Source organism: Neolamprologus brichardi, chromosome 8, assembly GCF_056152115.1.
Source record: "Neolamprologus brichardi isolate AB-2024 chromosome 8, ASM5615211v1, whole genome shotgun sequence".
Taxonomy (NCBI): domain Eukaryota; kingdom Metazoa; phylum Chordata; class Actinopteri; order Cichliformes; family Cichlidae; genus Neolamprologus; species Neolamprologus brichardi.
Genome location: NC_142111.1, coordinates 24,583,660 through 24,597,242, shown reverse-complemented (window position 1 = coordinate 24,597,242; position 13,583 = coordinate 24,583,660). Strand labels below are relative to the sequence as shown.

Genomic DNA, 13,583 nt, shown 5'->3' with positions numbered 1-13,583 from the left:
TTTTGGATCATAAAATGATTACCATACACAACATTAAATATATATTTAATAAAAATAATAATAAAATTATGAGTATAAAAATCTTTATACTCATAATTTGCAATAATATGTTTTTTTGCGTTCTATTTTTTTGTTTTATTCAAATTTCTTTTCGTTTTTTAATGTGTTAATTGATTCATTAAATTATGTATTTGTTGTATACTATTACTCAGAAATGACAGGTATAGAAATATTATGTTCATAGTGTCGTATATATAGGTTAATCCATCCAATTCAGGGTTGAAGGGCAGGGGAGAGGGTACACCCCAAAAAGGTCTCCAGGGGTCCTGACACAAAAAGACAGTCAATCACACAAACATTCGCACCTATGGCTAATTTAGAATCGGCAGTCATCCAAACATCTGCATGTCTTTGTACTCTGGGAAGAAGCCAGAGTACCCGAGAGAACTCATGCAGACAAGTGGAGAACATGCAAGCTGCACATAGATAGGCTTGGATTCAAAGCCCAGACCTTCTTGCTGTGAGATTAGGTACAGAATAATCATCAAAGATATTTTAAGTGTACTGATTTTTTTTTTAATCCTAGCACATATGGTTCACATGGATGAAAGAGACCACTGAGCACAGAATAAGACACAAACTACAAACCATGCATGTAATGCTTTGTCTCTCCACCTGTGCACATGTCTGATATTTTGTCTCTGTGTGTGCTCATGTTGCATCTCTTTATTTCGTTAATGTACATATGCAATTTTTTTTTGTCAATGTCTGCTGCATCCTCGATGCATGAAGGAGCGTTTCTGCAGGTCCTTCCTCCCTGCAGCTGTCAGACTGTACAATCTGAACTGCTCCCAACAAACATAGATGTTTACATCAATGCTGTAACTGCAATAAGTTAGTTAATTAACCAATTCGCACTACAACCTGGTTTGCCTCTTACCTGTAATTATTTTTATTTAATTTAATAACTGTACAGTACTCTCTGTTTATAGTAACCATTGTCCTTAATGTAAATATGTAAGAAAAATTGTGTATGTTTCTGTTCCGTGTCCTGTGTACTGTTTGTTTGTATATTTGTCTTTTTGGCTGCTGTTACAACCAAATTTTCCCTTGTGGGACAATTAAAGGATTATTCTATTCTATTCTATTCTATTTGTTTTGCAGCTTTTGTTCACTTTTACATCAGTGAAGAAATGTGCCTTCTTCTCCCTAAGTGACCGAAGCTTGGTGCAGTCATCTTTCTTTTTTACCAGCAAATCTCGAGGTTGATTAATTTGAACAAACCACCATTGTGGCCTCTGCTCTACGGAGAGATACAACAAGGAAGCTTTCAAAAAAAAAGTATTAAACAAGGCTAAGGAATAACCCATGTCTGGAAAAGCTAAAACAAAAATTTTGAATCCTAAATGATCCACTTAGTTTTTGAAATCATATTTATGTGTGCCACAGAAACGTACATTAGCAAATGTTTAAAGGATGCTGTTGATTTGATGACGTGGAGTGTTTCAAACTGTCAAGAAAACCAGGCATTTGTTTTGCAAATGCAGATACGCCTTTTTATTTGCATGCAGAAAATATAGAACATTTTCAGTAACAGTAGTCCCAAAGACACACCGGTGAAGAGCATCAACGTGACGTGATCCCAAATGAGAAACAGATGATTAGTTTTGCAACAAAAATAAATCTCCTGTAAACAAGTTGTAACATTTCAAGAGTTCATCTCTTATTTTCCAGAATCAGTACAATACTCTCTTATACTTAAGTTCTCCAAGAAAAGCGGTTTATGAAGCAATATCTTCTGTTGTAGGTGAGGCGGGAGGAGACGGGGTTTTCGGAGGTAAAGGTTCCCCAGGCGCCACCAAGAGAACATTGTTCTCTTTCTTGGGCAGCCAGACCGCCGGGTACAACGGCTCCAGGAACTCCGTCTGGTACTTGTGGATGAGCGTCATGGTCTCACCCACCCCGTAGAATGCCAGCAGGCCTTGCGTGTAGTCCACATAAACCCCAATACGACTAAACATCTCCACATTCAGGGGAGTTTCCACATCACAGTGCCAGGTGGAGAAGTTACGGCCATTCCACTGAAGGCACCAGGAGAAGCTGTTCCCCGTGATGCAGCTGTTGCTCTCGTTGCCCTTGCGGTCGATGCTCTTGTACGTGAGGCCAACGTGAGTGCTTTCACCTTGGATGTCTGCCTCAAAGTAGTGCCGGCCCATGTAGAAGCTCTCCACAGCCAGAACCTGACGGCAGTTCTCAAAGCGCTCGGGCACATCGGGGTAAGGGTGCTGCCAGGGCGAGGTGTTTGTCACCTTTTTGTTATCCTCCGTTAGGCGGAGGAACTTATGAGCCGTTGCGGGATCAAAGCTCACTTGGGCAGCATCTGCAAAGGATTGTTGAACATGTGAGTTTACTTATGTTACGCAACAAGACAGGCAGGAGAGCAAATAGCTGTCGTCCTCAAGATTACAGTGTAAACACAGATACTTCAAAACTACACTGCAATATGGCTGTTGTGCTATATTAAGTAGTTTTGTGTTAGCTAATTTATAGTTTATGTTTCAGTGGACTCACTGTAGATTTGCAAAGTTGTGACACCATGAGTGCAATGGGTTACCTGGTTGGGATGCTGGGAAACCATGAGGAAAACATAATGCAGTGATCAGAAAACCAAACTTCGAGTAGATTTCAATTCAATTCAATTCAATTCAATTCAATTCAATTCAATTTTATTTATATAGCGCCAAATCACAACAAAAGTCGCCTCAAGGCGCTTCATAGATACAGAGAAAAACCCAACAATCATATGACCCCCTATGAGCAGGCACTTTGGTGACAGTGGGAAGGAAAAACTCCCTTTTAACAGGAAGAAACCTCCGGCAGAACCAGGCTCAGGGAGGGGCGGGGCCATCTGCTGTGATTGGTTGGGGTGAGAGAAGGAAGACAGGATAAAGACATTCCATAAAATGATACTGCATTATGTTTACTGGCTTGTCCTTATTTCCTGCCATATGCATACTACTATAATGGTGGATGTCAATCAGTGCATTAATGTAATTCCATAATTCCCATGAGGGAAATTAAAAAGTTCCAATCCTGCCCTGAACACTCAGTTCTCTTTTATTTCTACTCTTGGCTCTGTATTATGTCAGTGGAAGGGAATATGAAAAGAAGCTCCGCCCATGTTGTTGGTCTATTTGGTATTTTGAACAGTACATTTGTTGTGATAGCTTGGTCGGCATTATCAGCAAAAAGCCAGACTCGTTCTCGGTGGGTGCTGTTCTATGTTCCTACTGCCTGCTGTGGTCACAAGCTCCGAGTAGTGACAGAGAGAATGGATAAAACCTGTGGAAATGAGGGACTTGGTCATTTTGGGAGGGATTCAGAGTAAAGTCTCTATTTCTCTACATCCACAGGACCCACTTGAAAGTGGTTGGGGATCGCTCAGGATGCCTTCTGAACAAGGCCCGACAGCGTCTCTACCACCTCAGACGCTTGAGAGACTTCCGACTGCCCTGCAAGGTGCTCAGGAACTTTTACTCCTGCACCATAGAGAGCATCCTGACGGGAAACATCTCAACCTGGTTCGGGAACAGCACCATGCAGGACAGACGAGCTCTACGGAGGGTTGTGCGATCAGCCGAGCGCACCATCCGCTCCGAGCTCCCTGACCTGCACTCAATCTACAGCAGGCGGTGCTGGACCAAGGCCAGGAAGATCATGAAGGACCTCAGCCATCCCAACAACGGACTGTTCTCTCTGTTGAGGTCAGGAAAGCGATTCTGCTCCCTGAAGACCAACACAGAGAGACTGAGGAGGAGCTTCTCTCCGCAGGCGATACGGCCTCTCAATCACACCACCACACAGTACTGACCCACACATATGGTTCTTACACACACACTGGACATTCTGGACATTTGTTTACACTAGTAACTACACAACTGGACAGTTTACTGGACAGTTTACACAACTACACTGCGTGGTCATCAAATCAAATCACTTTATCACAAGTCACTTAAATAAATCATTTTTAAGCATATTTGCACTGCACAAGACACTTAAATATGTGGATACAACCCTGGACATTACATTTCTTTCATTACCATTTATTACTCGTACAGCTGCTCTTATTGTTCTATATTCTTCATATATTCTTATATATTTTCTATATTGTGTATTTTGTGTATTGTGTAGTTTGTTGTACAGTTATTTTATTTTTAACTTTAATTTTTATATTTTATTTTATTCATTCCTAGTTAAATTTACCCTTTTTAATTTTCATATTTATTTCCTATAGTTGTTTTTATTATTAATATTTATTTATTTATTTTATTTATTTATAAATATTTTTAATTTATTTTATATTATTATTTCCTATAGTTTTTTTATTATTACTATTTATTTATTTATTTTATTTATTTATATTTTTTTTATTATTTATTTTATATTATTATTTCCTATAGTTATTTCCATAGTCTTTTATTTTAGGTCACAAGCAGTTGTCTAAGCATTTCACTGGATATCGTACTGTGTATGACTGTGTATGACTGTTTATGTGACAAATAATATTTGAATTTGAATTTGATTTGAACTCCTAGGTCAGCATGCCTGGGCATTTCCTACTGGAGGGAGAAGCTGGGGTAGACCCAGGACACTGCTGCTTGTGGTCTTCATGAAATTTGCCTCCTTGCCAAAACCCCATATTCATTATAGTTTTAAAATAAAAGACAGACTATAAGCACATTCAAGGTTGTTTTTTGGTTTTGGAAGCACATTGTTTGCTACTCGCAGTTCTCAACTACAGAAATACTTACACTTTAGAAAGTCCGCCCGTGTCACCGGATCTGGAAGAGACTTGATGTGTTTTGCTGCAGCAATAGCCTTTACTGTTGTCTTTATTCCCACTTTGTCTGCAAAAAAAACAAGCCATATTTTAGTGTCTCATAAGACAAAATGTTTAGATTTCTCTTCGTAAATTTTGTTTTTATTATGCACAAAAACGTTCTCCAGGGCAACAGGTATGTGCTGTCGTTTCATTTCTTATGGAGGCATATTAATGACTAGCAAAGCAGTTTCATCATGAATCATACATCCTGCTCTTGCTCAAGCACAGCTAAAAATTCTTTACAAGACTGAACGTGCCCCGGCAGCTACACAACTGTCCGGATCTCAGTGCTCTTGCTGCTGCTGTGTAGTTGCTACTCCAGGCAGTGTTGTCCCCGCTCACTTTCTTACCGCTTTTGCACGTTTCTTTGACTTTGCCTATGTATGAAGACACCAGCATGGCACAGAGCTCCTGCGTGGAGTCAACGATCACACGGCTGAAGTGATTCAGACAGTCCATCAGGCCGATGTAGACACCAGGCAGGGAGATATCAGTGGCTTCTTTTTTCCACTCTGCGTATTCCTAGAAAACAAACACGGTGGCATTCCGGAATGAAAACTGAGGCATTTCTGCTGTCGAATGACTTCCTGTCTCGTTGAGAAATACAGCAAATGGTAAAGGTAAAGGAAAAGGCAAAAAGTGGAAGCATCTCATCATTTGCAAATAAAATAAATAAATAAAAAATTTATATATATATATATATATATATACATATATAATTTTTTTTTTTTTAATAAATTTGAATTTTAACTGAGATTAAATTGTGAACTGAGATGCCTGTTAAACAACAATATAGTTAATTCATAGACTTCATAAAGACTGTCTCACGAGTGCAGGTGTATGTGTCCAGTAGGAGGGGCCAAACATAATGCGAGTAAGCAAAATAGTGTATAAGTAGTGTACACCAGCGGTCCCCAACCCCCGGGCCTCGGCCCGGTACCGGTCCGTGAGTCGTTTGGTACCGGGTCGCGAGAGTTGAGGCTCAGGTGTGAAATGTATAGTTTTCAGGGTTTTTATCGGTTTTCAGCGTTATTTTGTTATCGTTTTTATCGTTTACTCGGTTTTCCTGGGTCTTTTCATGTGTGTTATGAATAAATCTTCTTTTTTTCGGTACCGGTACTAGTTTTATTTTGTTGTATTTATCCACGACACCTTAAAGGCTGGTCCATGAAAATATTGTCGGGCATGAACCGGTCCGTGGCGCAAAAAAGGTTGGAGACCGCTGGTGTACACGATGTGTTTTTAGTTGTCTTTGTGAAGTTTTCTTCCTCTCTGATACACCTGTCCCTCAGTCAGGTGTACAAAGATTTTGTACTATAAGTTTAACTTATAAACTTTGAATTTGAATTTCCAACAGTTCCATTAACATTGTTGCTGTTTTCATCAGGTGACAGGTGACATTCAAAAAGCCCAACTTGTTTCCTTTCACCTTGACATGAAAAGTAGGTCGAATCAAAACAAGCTCTGCTACCTTGAAACAAGCCTAAGGACAGATTGCTACAGCTTTTCTTCCATAGTTATGACACTGCTGTCTTGAATTTGTACCTGCAGGAAATCCACATCATTTTTGTTCTTGGAAATCTTCTCCATCTGCACCTGAGTCTTCTTCAGATCTGTGCACCTCTGCTCCAGGTGAACCCGAATGCCCTCGGCTTGCTGCAGCGCCTGCTTCTCCTCACCCTCCAAGATCTCCGTCACCTCCTTCTTGGCTTTCTCCACCACCGCTTGCAGCTCCTCAAACTGGCTCTCGATCACTGCTCGTACATCCTTCACGGATTGCTGTAAAATACTGCCTTTAGTTTCTCTTAGTGTAAACAGAGGTCACATTCTGACATAATAAGGACTTTAAAAGTTACAGTAAGTAACATGTAGGGAATCTGGCAGAGCCACATAACATTACATAACTGCAGGAATTCTTCATTACTCATTACTACTACATGAAAAATATGGATTTCCTCTCACACCTCAGAGAAACCAGTTTGATTCGGGTGACTCTGAAATATCCAGGATTACAAACTGTTGAGTTCACAGGCCAGAAATAGCTGCAACCGACTCATTTTACTTAATTGCTGTGACACTGTGTGACTCACAATGAATCATTTCTAATGTTGTGTTTACCTCAATGGAGACTGTATTGAGCTGAAGTTTGTTGATGGCATTTTCTGCCGCCGTCATCGTCTTCATCATCTCATTCTGTTTCTCCCTCAGTTCGTTCTGTTAACAGAGCAAGAGTCCGTCAGCTTCCTCATAGAAAACATGTGTAGATGTTAATATCTAGATTGTTTCAGGGAAAACTTTTGCTCTCTGGTTCCTTTTATTCTGAAAGGGTCCGATATCTGACCCTAGGCTTGCACATCTGTGGTTTTCTGTCAAGTCAAATCTAAATTCCTCAGGCAGATCCAGGCAACTCTGAAGCAGAGCAGCTATTCTGATATTAACTCCTACAATTGTAGACCCAGCGGGGAGCGCTACAAGCGTCTCTCTGAGTCAGCATGCAAGTGCAGGTTTGAAATTAATTAAAAAATATATATTTAATTTACTGCCAGGACAGGGATGTCCTACTTCTCATTTTTATATCACTTCCTGAAACACGACACCAAGTTACAAGTGTTAGTTAAGTTTCCAATTATTGTGTCAGGCAGATGATACTTAGTGTTATTAATGCTATTGGTTTATCCAACCAATAGCATTATTGAAAATAATATTTGGGAGCTTTTGTGCCTGTGCACCAGCTTACACGCTCACATGATAACACGTGTGCCCAAATTGTGATGTTACATTACAGGTGGAGGATCATTTCATTCCCAACTCCTAGTCCATGCTGCATTACATTTTTGTCCTATATAATCAACTTGGAAATATTTGTCTCCGTATCATAGTGGCTGTTTTATATTAAAACTAATTAAAATTGATTCACATCAAGGTTCAGAGTCCTCAGCTGAAACTGTCCCTGCTAACTGTTCATTTTAAAATCCCCACTTCAAGCTTGTATTGTTTTACACGTTTTCCTCTGCTGTGTTACTTCTACAATATTTTATATATTTGTTGTCTAGATCATTTATACTAACTATTAACATGACTACTGAGCAAAAATCAGATCCGTGACTGCCTCAAGAGATCATTAATAAGACTTTGATGTGTTATTTGTGACCAATTCAATGCTTTTGATTGTTTTCATTACTCCCCGACCACATCATGTCAAACATGGTGAAACATTATTCTGATGAAGAAGTTAAGCAAAGGTGACCTTTTGTTTGGCACCATGACAAAGTTATTACGCGAAAAACAATCTTTGGAAATACTTCCAGTGGTTTATGTCAGTTCCACTTTGATCCACACAATATTTGCTGAAAAGGTTGTTAAACATCTGAAGAGTCTTTTCCATAATCATTAAACCCACAACTCCTACTGAGTTCTGTAAGACAAGAAAATGTTAAAAATGGTTTCATTGAATCATTTAAACAAAATAATGTTTTAATGCTTTTCTTGTCCTGCTCGCCCACTCCAGGAGGGTGGACAGCAGGATCAGCCTAAACAGAAGTGACTTATATAATAATTCTCTATTGTTCAATGTGGAACGAAAGCTCTGAAAAGGAAGAGGAAGCATTCATCATTCTGTGCTTTCTGTTTTTCTTCTGTCCAGTGTGTGTGTGTGTGTGTGATGATGTTTGTTTTTTCGTTCAAAACTAAATACAGTGGAACCCCGGCTTACAAAGACCCCATTTAACGAAAAATTCAAGTTACAAAGGCACTTAACGGCAATATTTTGGCAAAATGCCAGAGTAACGAAATAGATAAAATAGAAAATAAAAATAAAATAAATTAAATTCCATAATGTTATGTACATGTACACGTACGTATGTATGCATGCATACACATGCTTCAACCTCCGCCACCTCCTCCGCCACCAAGAACTTCATCTTCAGCCAGCATCGCCTCACTCAAAGGTGCTTCGACTTACGAACTTTTTGACTTACGAAAGACTCTCTGGAACGAATTAAATGCGTAAGTCGGGGTTCCACTGTACTTAAAATCACGTTTTGCAGGTGAGCAAATGAAGAATATTTGATGAGCGGTGGTGGGATTTCCGCCTACGCTCCTCCCACCAGTGTTTTCTCTGCAGTTCTAACAAAGAAGGTTTTGTAACGAGAGCTCTTCAAACACCTGGTTTTGACTTCAGGTCTGTGCAGGAATCTAAGCTGGAATGTTTGAGATGGGCTTCAGATTTAACTGCAAAGCCAAACGTGAGCAGATGACCTCCAGAGTGGACGCTGAACCTGAAGCACTGTTGACTGGAGGAAGCATTTAGAGGAACATTTGAGATCAACTGTGCTGCTCCGACCTGCTGACTGACTATTTATGAGCTCAAATTCCTAATTAATGACTCAACTGCTGTCGCAGTAATCTTTTATTTACTCAACACTTTACTCGCCATCTACGGGACCTTTGCCACACATTCAGCAACGCTAAATATGAGATAAGAAATCCTGACAGTAAATTCCTAGAATGGACTTATTTTAATTAATAGCGTCTCTCTTTGACAGTTTAGTTTAAACAAAACTCAGGTATTTATTAAAAATAAAAATAAATGCTGAAAATATGAGTGTTTAATTGCCTCATTCTATCTCCAAAAAGAAAGTGTCTCAGTTCAGAGTTCCCTAAAGCAATGAGAGCAGCTGATTCTCACATGCTGGCATTAAAAGATTTAAGGCAGCAGGAACTCTTAGGAAGGCCCAAAATAAAACTGAAGAATATAAATGTGTGTTTTCAGTTGGGAATTCAGCCTGAAAATTCATATCAGATGTGTTGAGGTCATTCGAAGGAATGTGCACACAGTACAGGGAAACACTTGCCTCGATCTGATTACGAGCGTCCACCACAGACACGGTGTTGTGGCCCTTGTGGTCCTCGTTCACGCAGTCCTGGCAGATGCAGCAGGAGTCGGTGGAGCAGAACAGTTCCAGGGGCCACTTGTGGCTCTCGCAGGTCCGCCTCTCGATGTCCCTGAGCGGGTCCACCAGCCGGTGGTTTTGAAATTTCGGATTTTCCAGGTGAGGCCTGAGATGGGCCTCGCAGTACGACACCAAGCAGGTGAGGCAGGACTTGAGGGCCCTGCGGGGGCTTTCAATGCAAGAGTCACACACCACATCGTCGGGGCCCAAAGGTTCCTCCTTATCCTGGTCCTCTTTTGGTCCTTCTTCTGTCTGTGGTTCTGCTTCCTTTTTGTCCTCTTCAGGCTTCTTGGGGTCCTCGGACTGATTCGGGTCTTTTTGGATCTCCGTCTCCTCCGCTGTCGTTGACTCTTCACTCTGCTTCTCGCTGTTTTTATTTACGTGAGCGTCAGCTGTTCCATTCTGTTTGGGACTGCCAGGCTTGACGGGACACTGTGGACATCCTTTGCTTTTGTCTCCGAGACAGGAACCGCATACGGAGTGACCACAAGCTGCCGGCTCCCCCTCGCTCAGTTTACCTGAGCAGACATGACACAGGTTCTGCTGCTGCTGCTGTGGCTGTTTCGAGAGAGGAGCTACTTCTACAGCTGCTGTATCTGCCATGTCTTCAGCTCTTCTTTGACCGCCTGGCGTCACTTCCACTCTTTAAAGCCGTGTGGAAATAACTGGCTCAGCCACTTCTGTCAGTATCTGATCGCAGTAGAGAAAGCCACACCTAGATGATGTGAGAGACAGTCAGGACTCATAGTTTCAGTCAGGACTCAACCCGCCCCTTCAGCACTCACATGCAAACAGATACACACCCACCTCCACCTCTTTAACACTGAAAGAAGGAGGAGGTGCAGGGTGGAGTCCACAATGCAAACCAGGAACAGAGGGGTTGGATTGCATTCTCCCACATGCACTATGTTTGAATATGCACTGAAACTTATTCTGCTCTCAGTAAGCAACAACTGACCTATCTACTGTCCTTATAGACACACTGATGAGGCCACTCACTGCTTTCCCGCCCTGCTCCAACACTATTAAATTGAAAACTGGTGTGGATAAAACAGAGGTGCAGCCTTTTGCTTACTCACCCTCTTCCTCTTTCACTTTTCTGCAGATAAGCAAGAGGAAAAAGCAAATGCTGATAGGATCAGGTTTCAGCAGCGCCACAAGCAGACGCTGCCACCCAGTGTCCAGAATAATGCTGCAGGTACTGCAAATGTTGGTATCGATCCAATACCATGTACCCAGTAAATACAGGGCCGGTATAGCTGATACTGATACTTCTGACCTATAAACTTATGAGATGCACATCAGTGAGTTCTGAACCCATTTTAATGAGCATTAAATCTCTGTGCTGAATGTAAACGTCCTAAAGCAGTTTGGGTCAGCTTGTGTTTAAATGTGCTTATTGTGCTGCAAATAAAATAAACATGACAGGTTCAAGATATTGTTCCCAGTGTGAGTGTGAGGTATCATTTTTTAATTAAAAAATAATAATAATTTAACACAATGGATGATAGAAACACAGCAGTGATCCCATCTCGACAGTATCGATATCAATATCAGCGCAGGTAACGATTGTATTAATAGTTTTGATCAATCCGCCGGTCAGGGAATAGAAAGTTACGATAGTGAAGAGCAACAGACTGTAGAGGAAGTTCCACAAACACTCACAAACTGTTCGATTTGTTCCTTCTATCGAGAATAAAGTCGCTAAACTGCAGTTTCCTAAAGTTTGTGATGCCCGTTCCTGTTTTTCACACAGATTCGTAGACATGCGCACATGTGACCACGGTCAGCGCACCTTTGTCCGGGTTAAACAAACACCACCTGATCGTAGTTCAAGGTAAAGGTGTAGGTGGTGTTTGAAAGCACCTTAGCTGTAACAGCGCAGCAGCCTTCGTGTCTGACGCTTTTTAAAGTCTTACTAAGATTTACCTTCAGTTAGGTTTGTCGTTCCCGGGCTGAGGGGAGGTGACGGGATTCTCTTCTTACCGGGGGTTTCCTCCTTGGTAACCGATCAACAGGTGAGACAGCACCGCCTACTGACCAATCAAGTGTCCTGAAAACTGCACCGTCACTCCCGGACGATCCCTCAGACCTTAGACTACGATCCTAAAACATCCTGTTTGTACCTGCTGACCTCACCTTTTTTCCTTTTCACCTTTTTTACAAGTTGCTCAGGAACACTATATAACAGAAGTGTTTATGCATCAGTACTGAGAATGTTATATTTTATTGCAGTTTGTATTTATTTTTTATACCATAAGTATTGCTTTTTTATACCAGTTTCAGGCTGGATGTCTGCTGGTTTTTATTACACTACTCTCTATAGGCTTGAAAACTGTTTTGTTCAAAGAATAAAGCTTTTCTGTGTTCACACACTTTGGTTTAGCAAAAGCCACAACCTTCGAAAGGTTCACTACAACATCCAGTAAGTGATTATTTCATGTCATCTCATGGATGCATTTAGCTCACATGTCTCGGATGAATTATGCACTCAAATTAAAAAAAAAAAAAAAAAAAAAACAGCCAAAAAGCATGCTCATATTTTGAATAAGTTCATGACTGTTTTTTGGAAGTTATAATGTTTGATGTCTGGTCGAGCTAAGTATCTATAAGACAGTTTATTCTGCATACTCATACAAATCATTTATATTATTCCTGAGTTAAACTTCATAATAACATACAATTCAAAGAATCCATTGAAACTATATATTCCTCCCTCATTCATTCATTGGTATAATACATGATGACAAAAAGAATAGGTCAACATTTTAAAAAAAACCAATTTGCATTGTAGAGTCGTTTTAAATCTGCAGCTCTTCATACCTATATATCTATATCTATCTATCCTAGGCATATATATATATATATATATATATATATATAGTAATTTCTATGAATTTTTTTACATTGTTTATTAATTGTAGTTGTGTTCATTGTGTATTTTGGTTTCATGTAAATGTATGTTCTAACTTTGTGTATTGTGAATGTAAGGCAAACAAGGGACAATAGGTGGAAATTAGCAAGAGCTCTAAACCTATGTGCAGTGCATCAGCCTCATGTTTCATATTTGGACTATGTTAAACTGCACTGTCCCTTTTAAATAAAGAATTATTATTTAAATCATCATCAGATTCTCCTGTGTCTCGGTGACAGTGCTGTGATATTAACGTGATATTTATCGAAAAGCCTGTCCAAGAAAACACTTTGGCATTCACAATTGTTTTTAATTAAATTAAATAGCATGTAAAGAAAACAAAAATACTGAAAGGAAAGGTAATATTCCAGTATGATTTATCTCATCTTAGATGATTTTATCTTGCATTTAAAACAATTTCTATCATTGCTGGATGAATGTTTATGGCAGTATCCCACAGATGCTGAAGAATCTGTGTCCTGAGTTGACTGCCTCAAGGGCCAATCAGAGTGAGAGGCACTTGCTCATCAGCATCCTGCATCATTTAAACATCGGCTCTTCACATCATGGTGTGACAGGTTTGCTACCAGGTACTGACACGATGGAACCGCATCCCCAGACTCTGACTTGGAGAATGCATGGATTTTAAGGTGGCCTTTAAGAAGCAGCTACAAACTCAACTTTGTATATTTGCTTTTGAGTAACCTCTGAGCCTGGATATTTTAAGATCCCTTTTACCGGCTCTGTATCTACCTAAAAAAAAGCTCTCTATAGTCGCTCGGGGAAGCCTCAGCTACGATAAATAAGCCTTTTAACAGGGCTGTATTGTTACAGC

At 40.3% G+C, this 13,583-nt stretch overlaps 1 protein-coding gene across 1 annotated transcript; it reads right to left on the bottom strand.

Annotated features, from left to right (window-relative positions):
- Positions 1-1,556: 1,556 nt before the first annotated feature.
- Positions 1,557-10,544, bottom strand: trim16 (tripartite motif containing 16). The gene is made up of 6 exons (XM_087845149.1): positions 9,736-10,544; positions 7,001-7,096; positions 6,428-6,661; positions 5,233-5,404; positions 4,812-4,907; positions 1,557-2,380 (listed from the first exon to the last, which is right to left on the bottom strand). Exons 1-6 carry the CDS (start codon positions 10,435-10,437, stop codon positions 1,782-1,784), a joined length of 1,899 nt encoding a protein of 632 aa, XP_087701275.1. The 5' UTR covers positions 10,438-10,544; the 3' UTR covers positions 1,557-1,781.
- Positions 10,545-13,583: the final 3,039 nt, after the last annotated feature.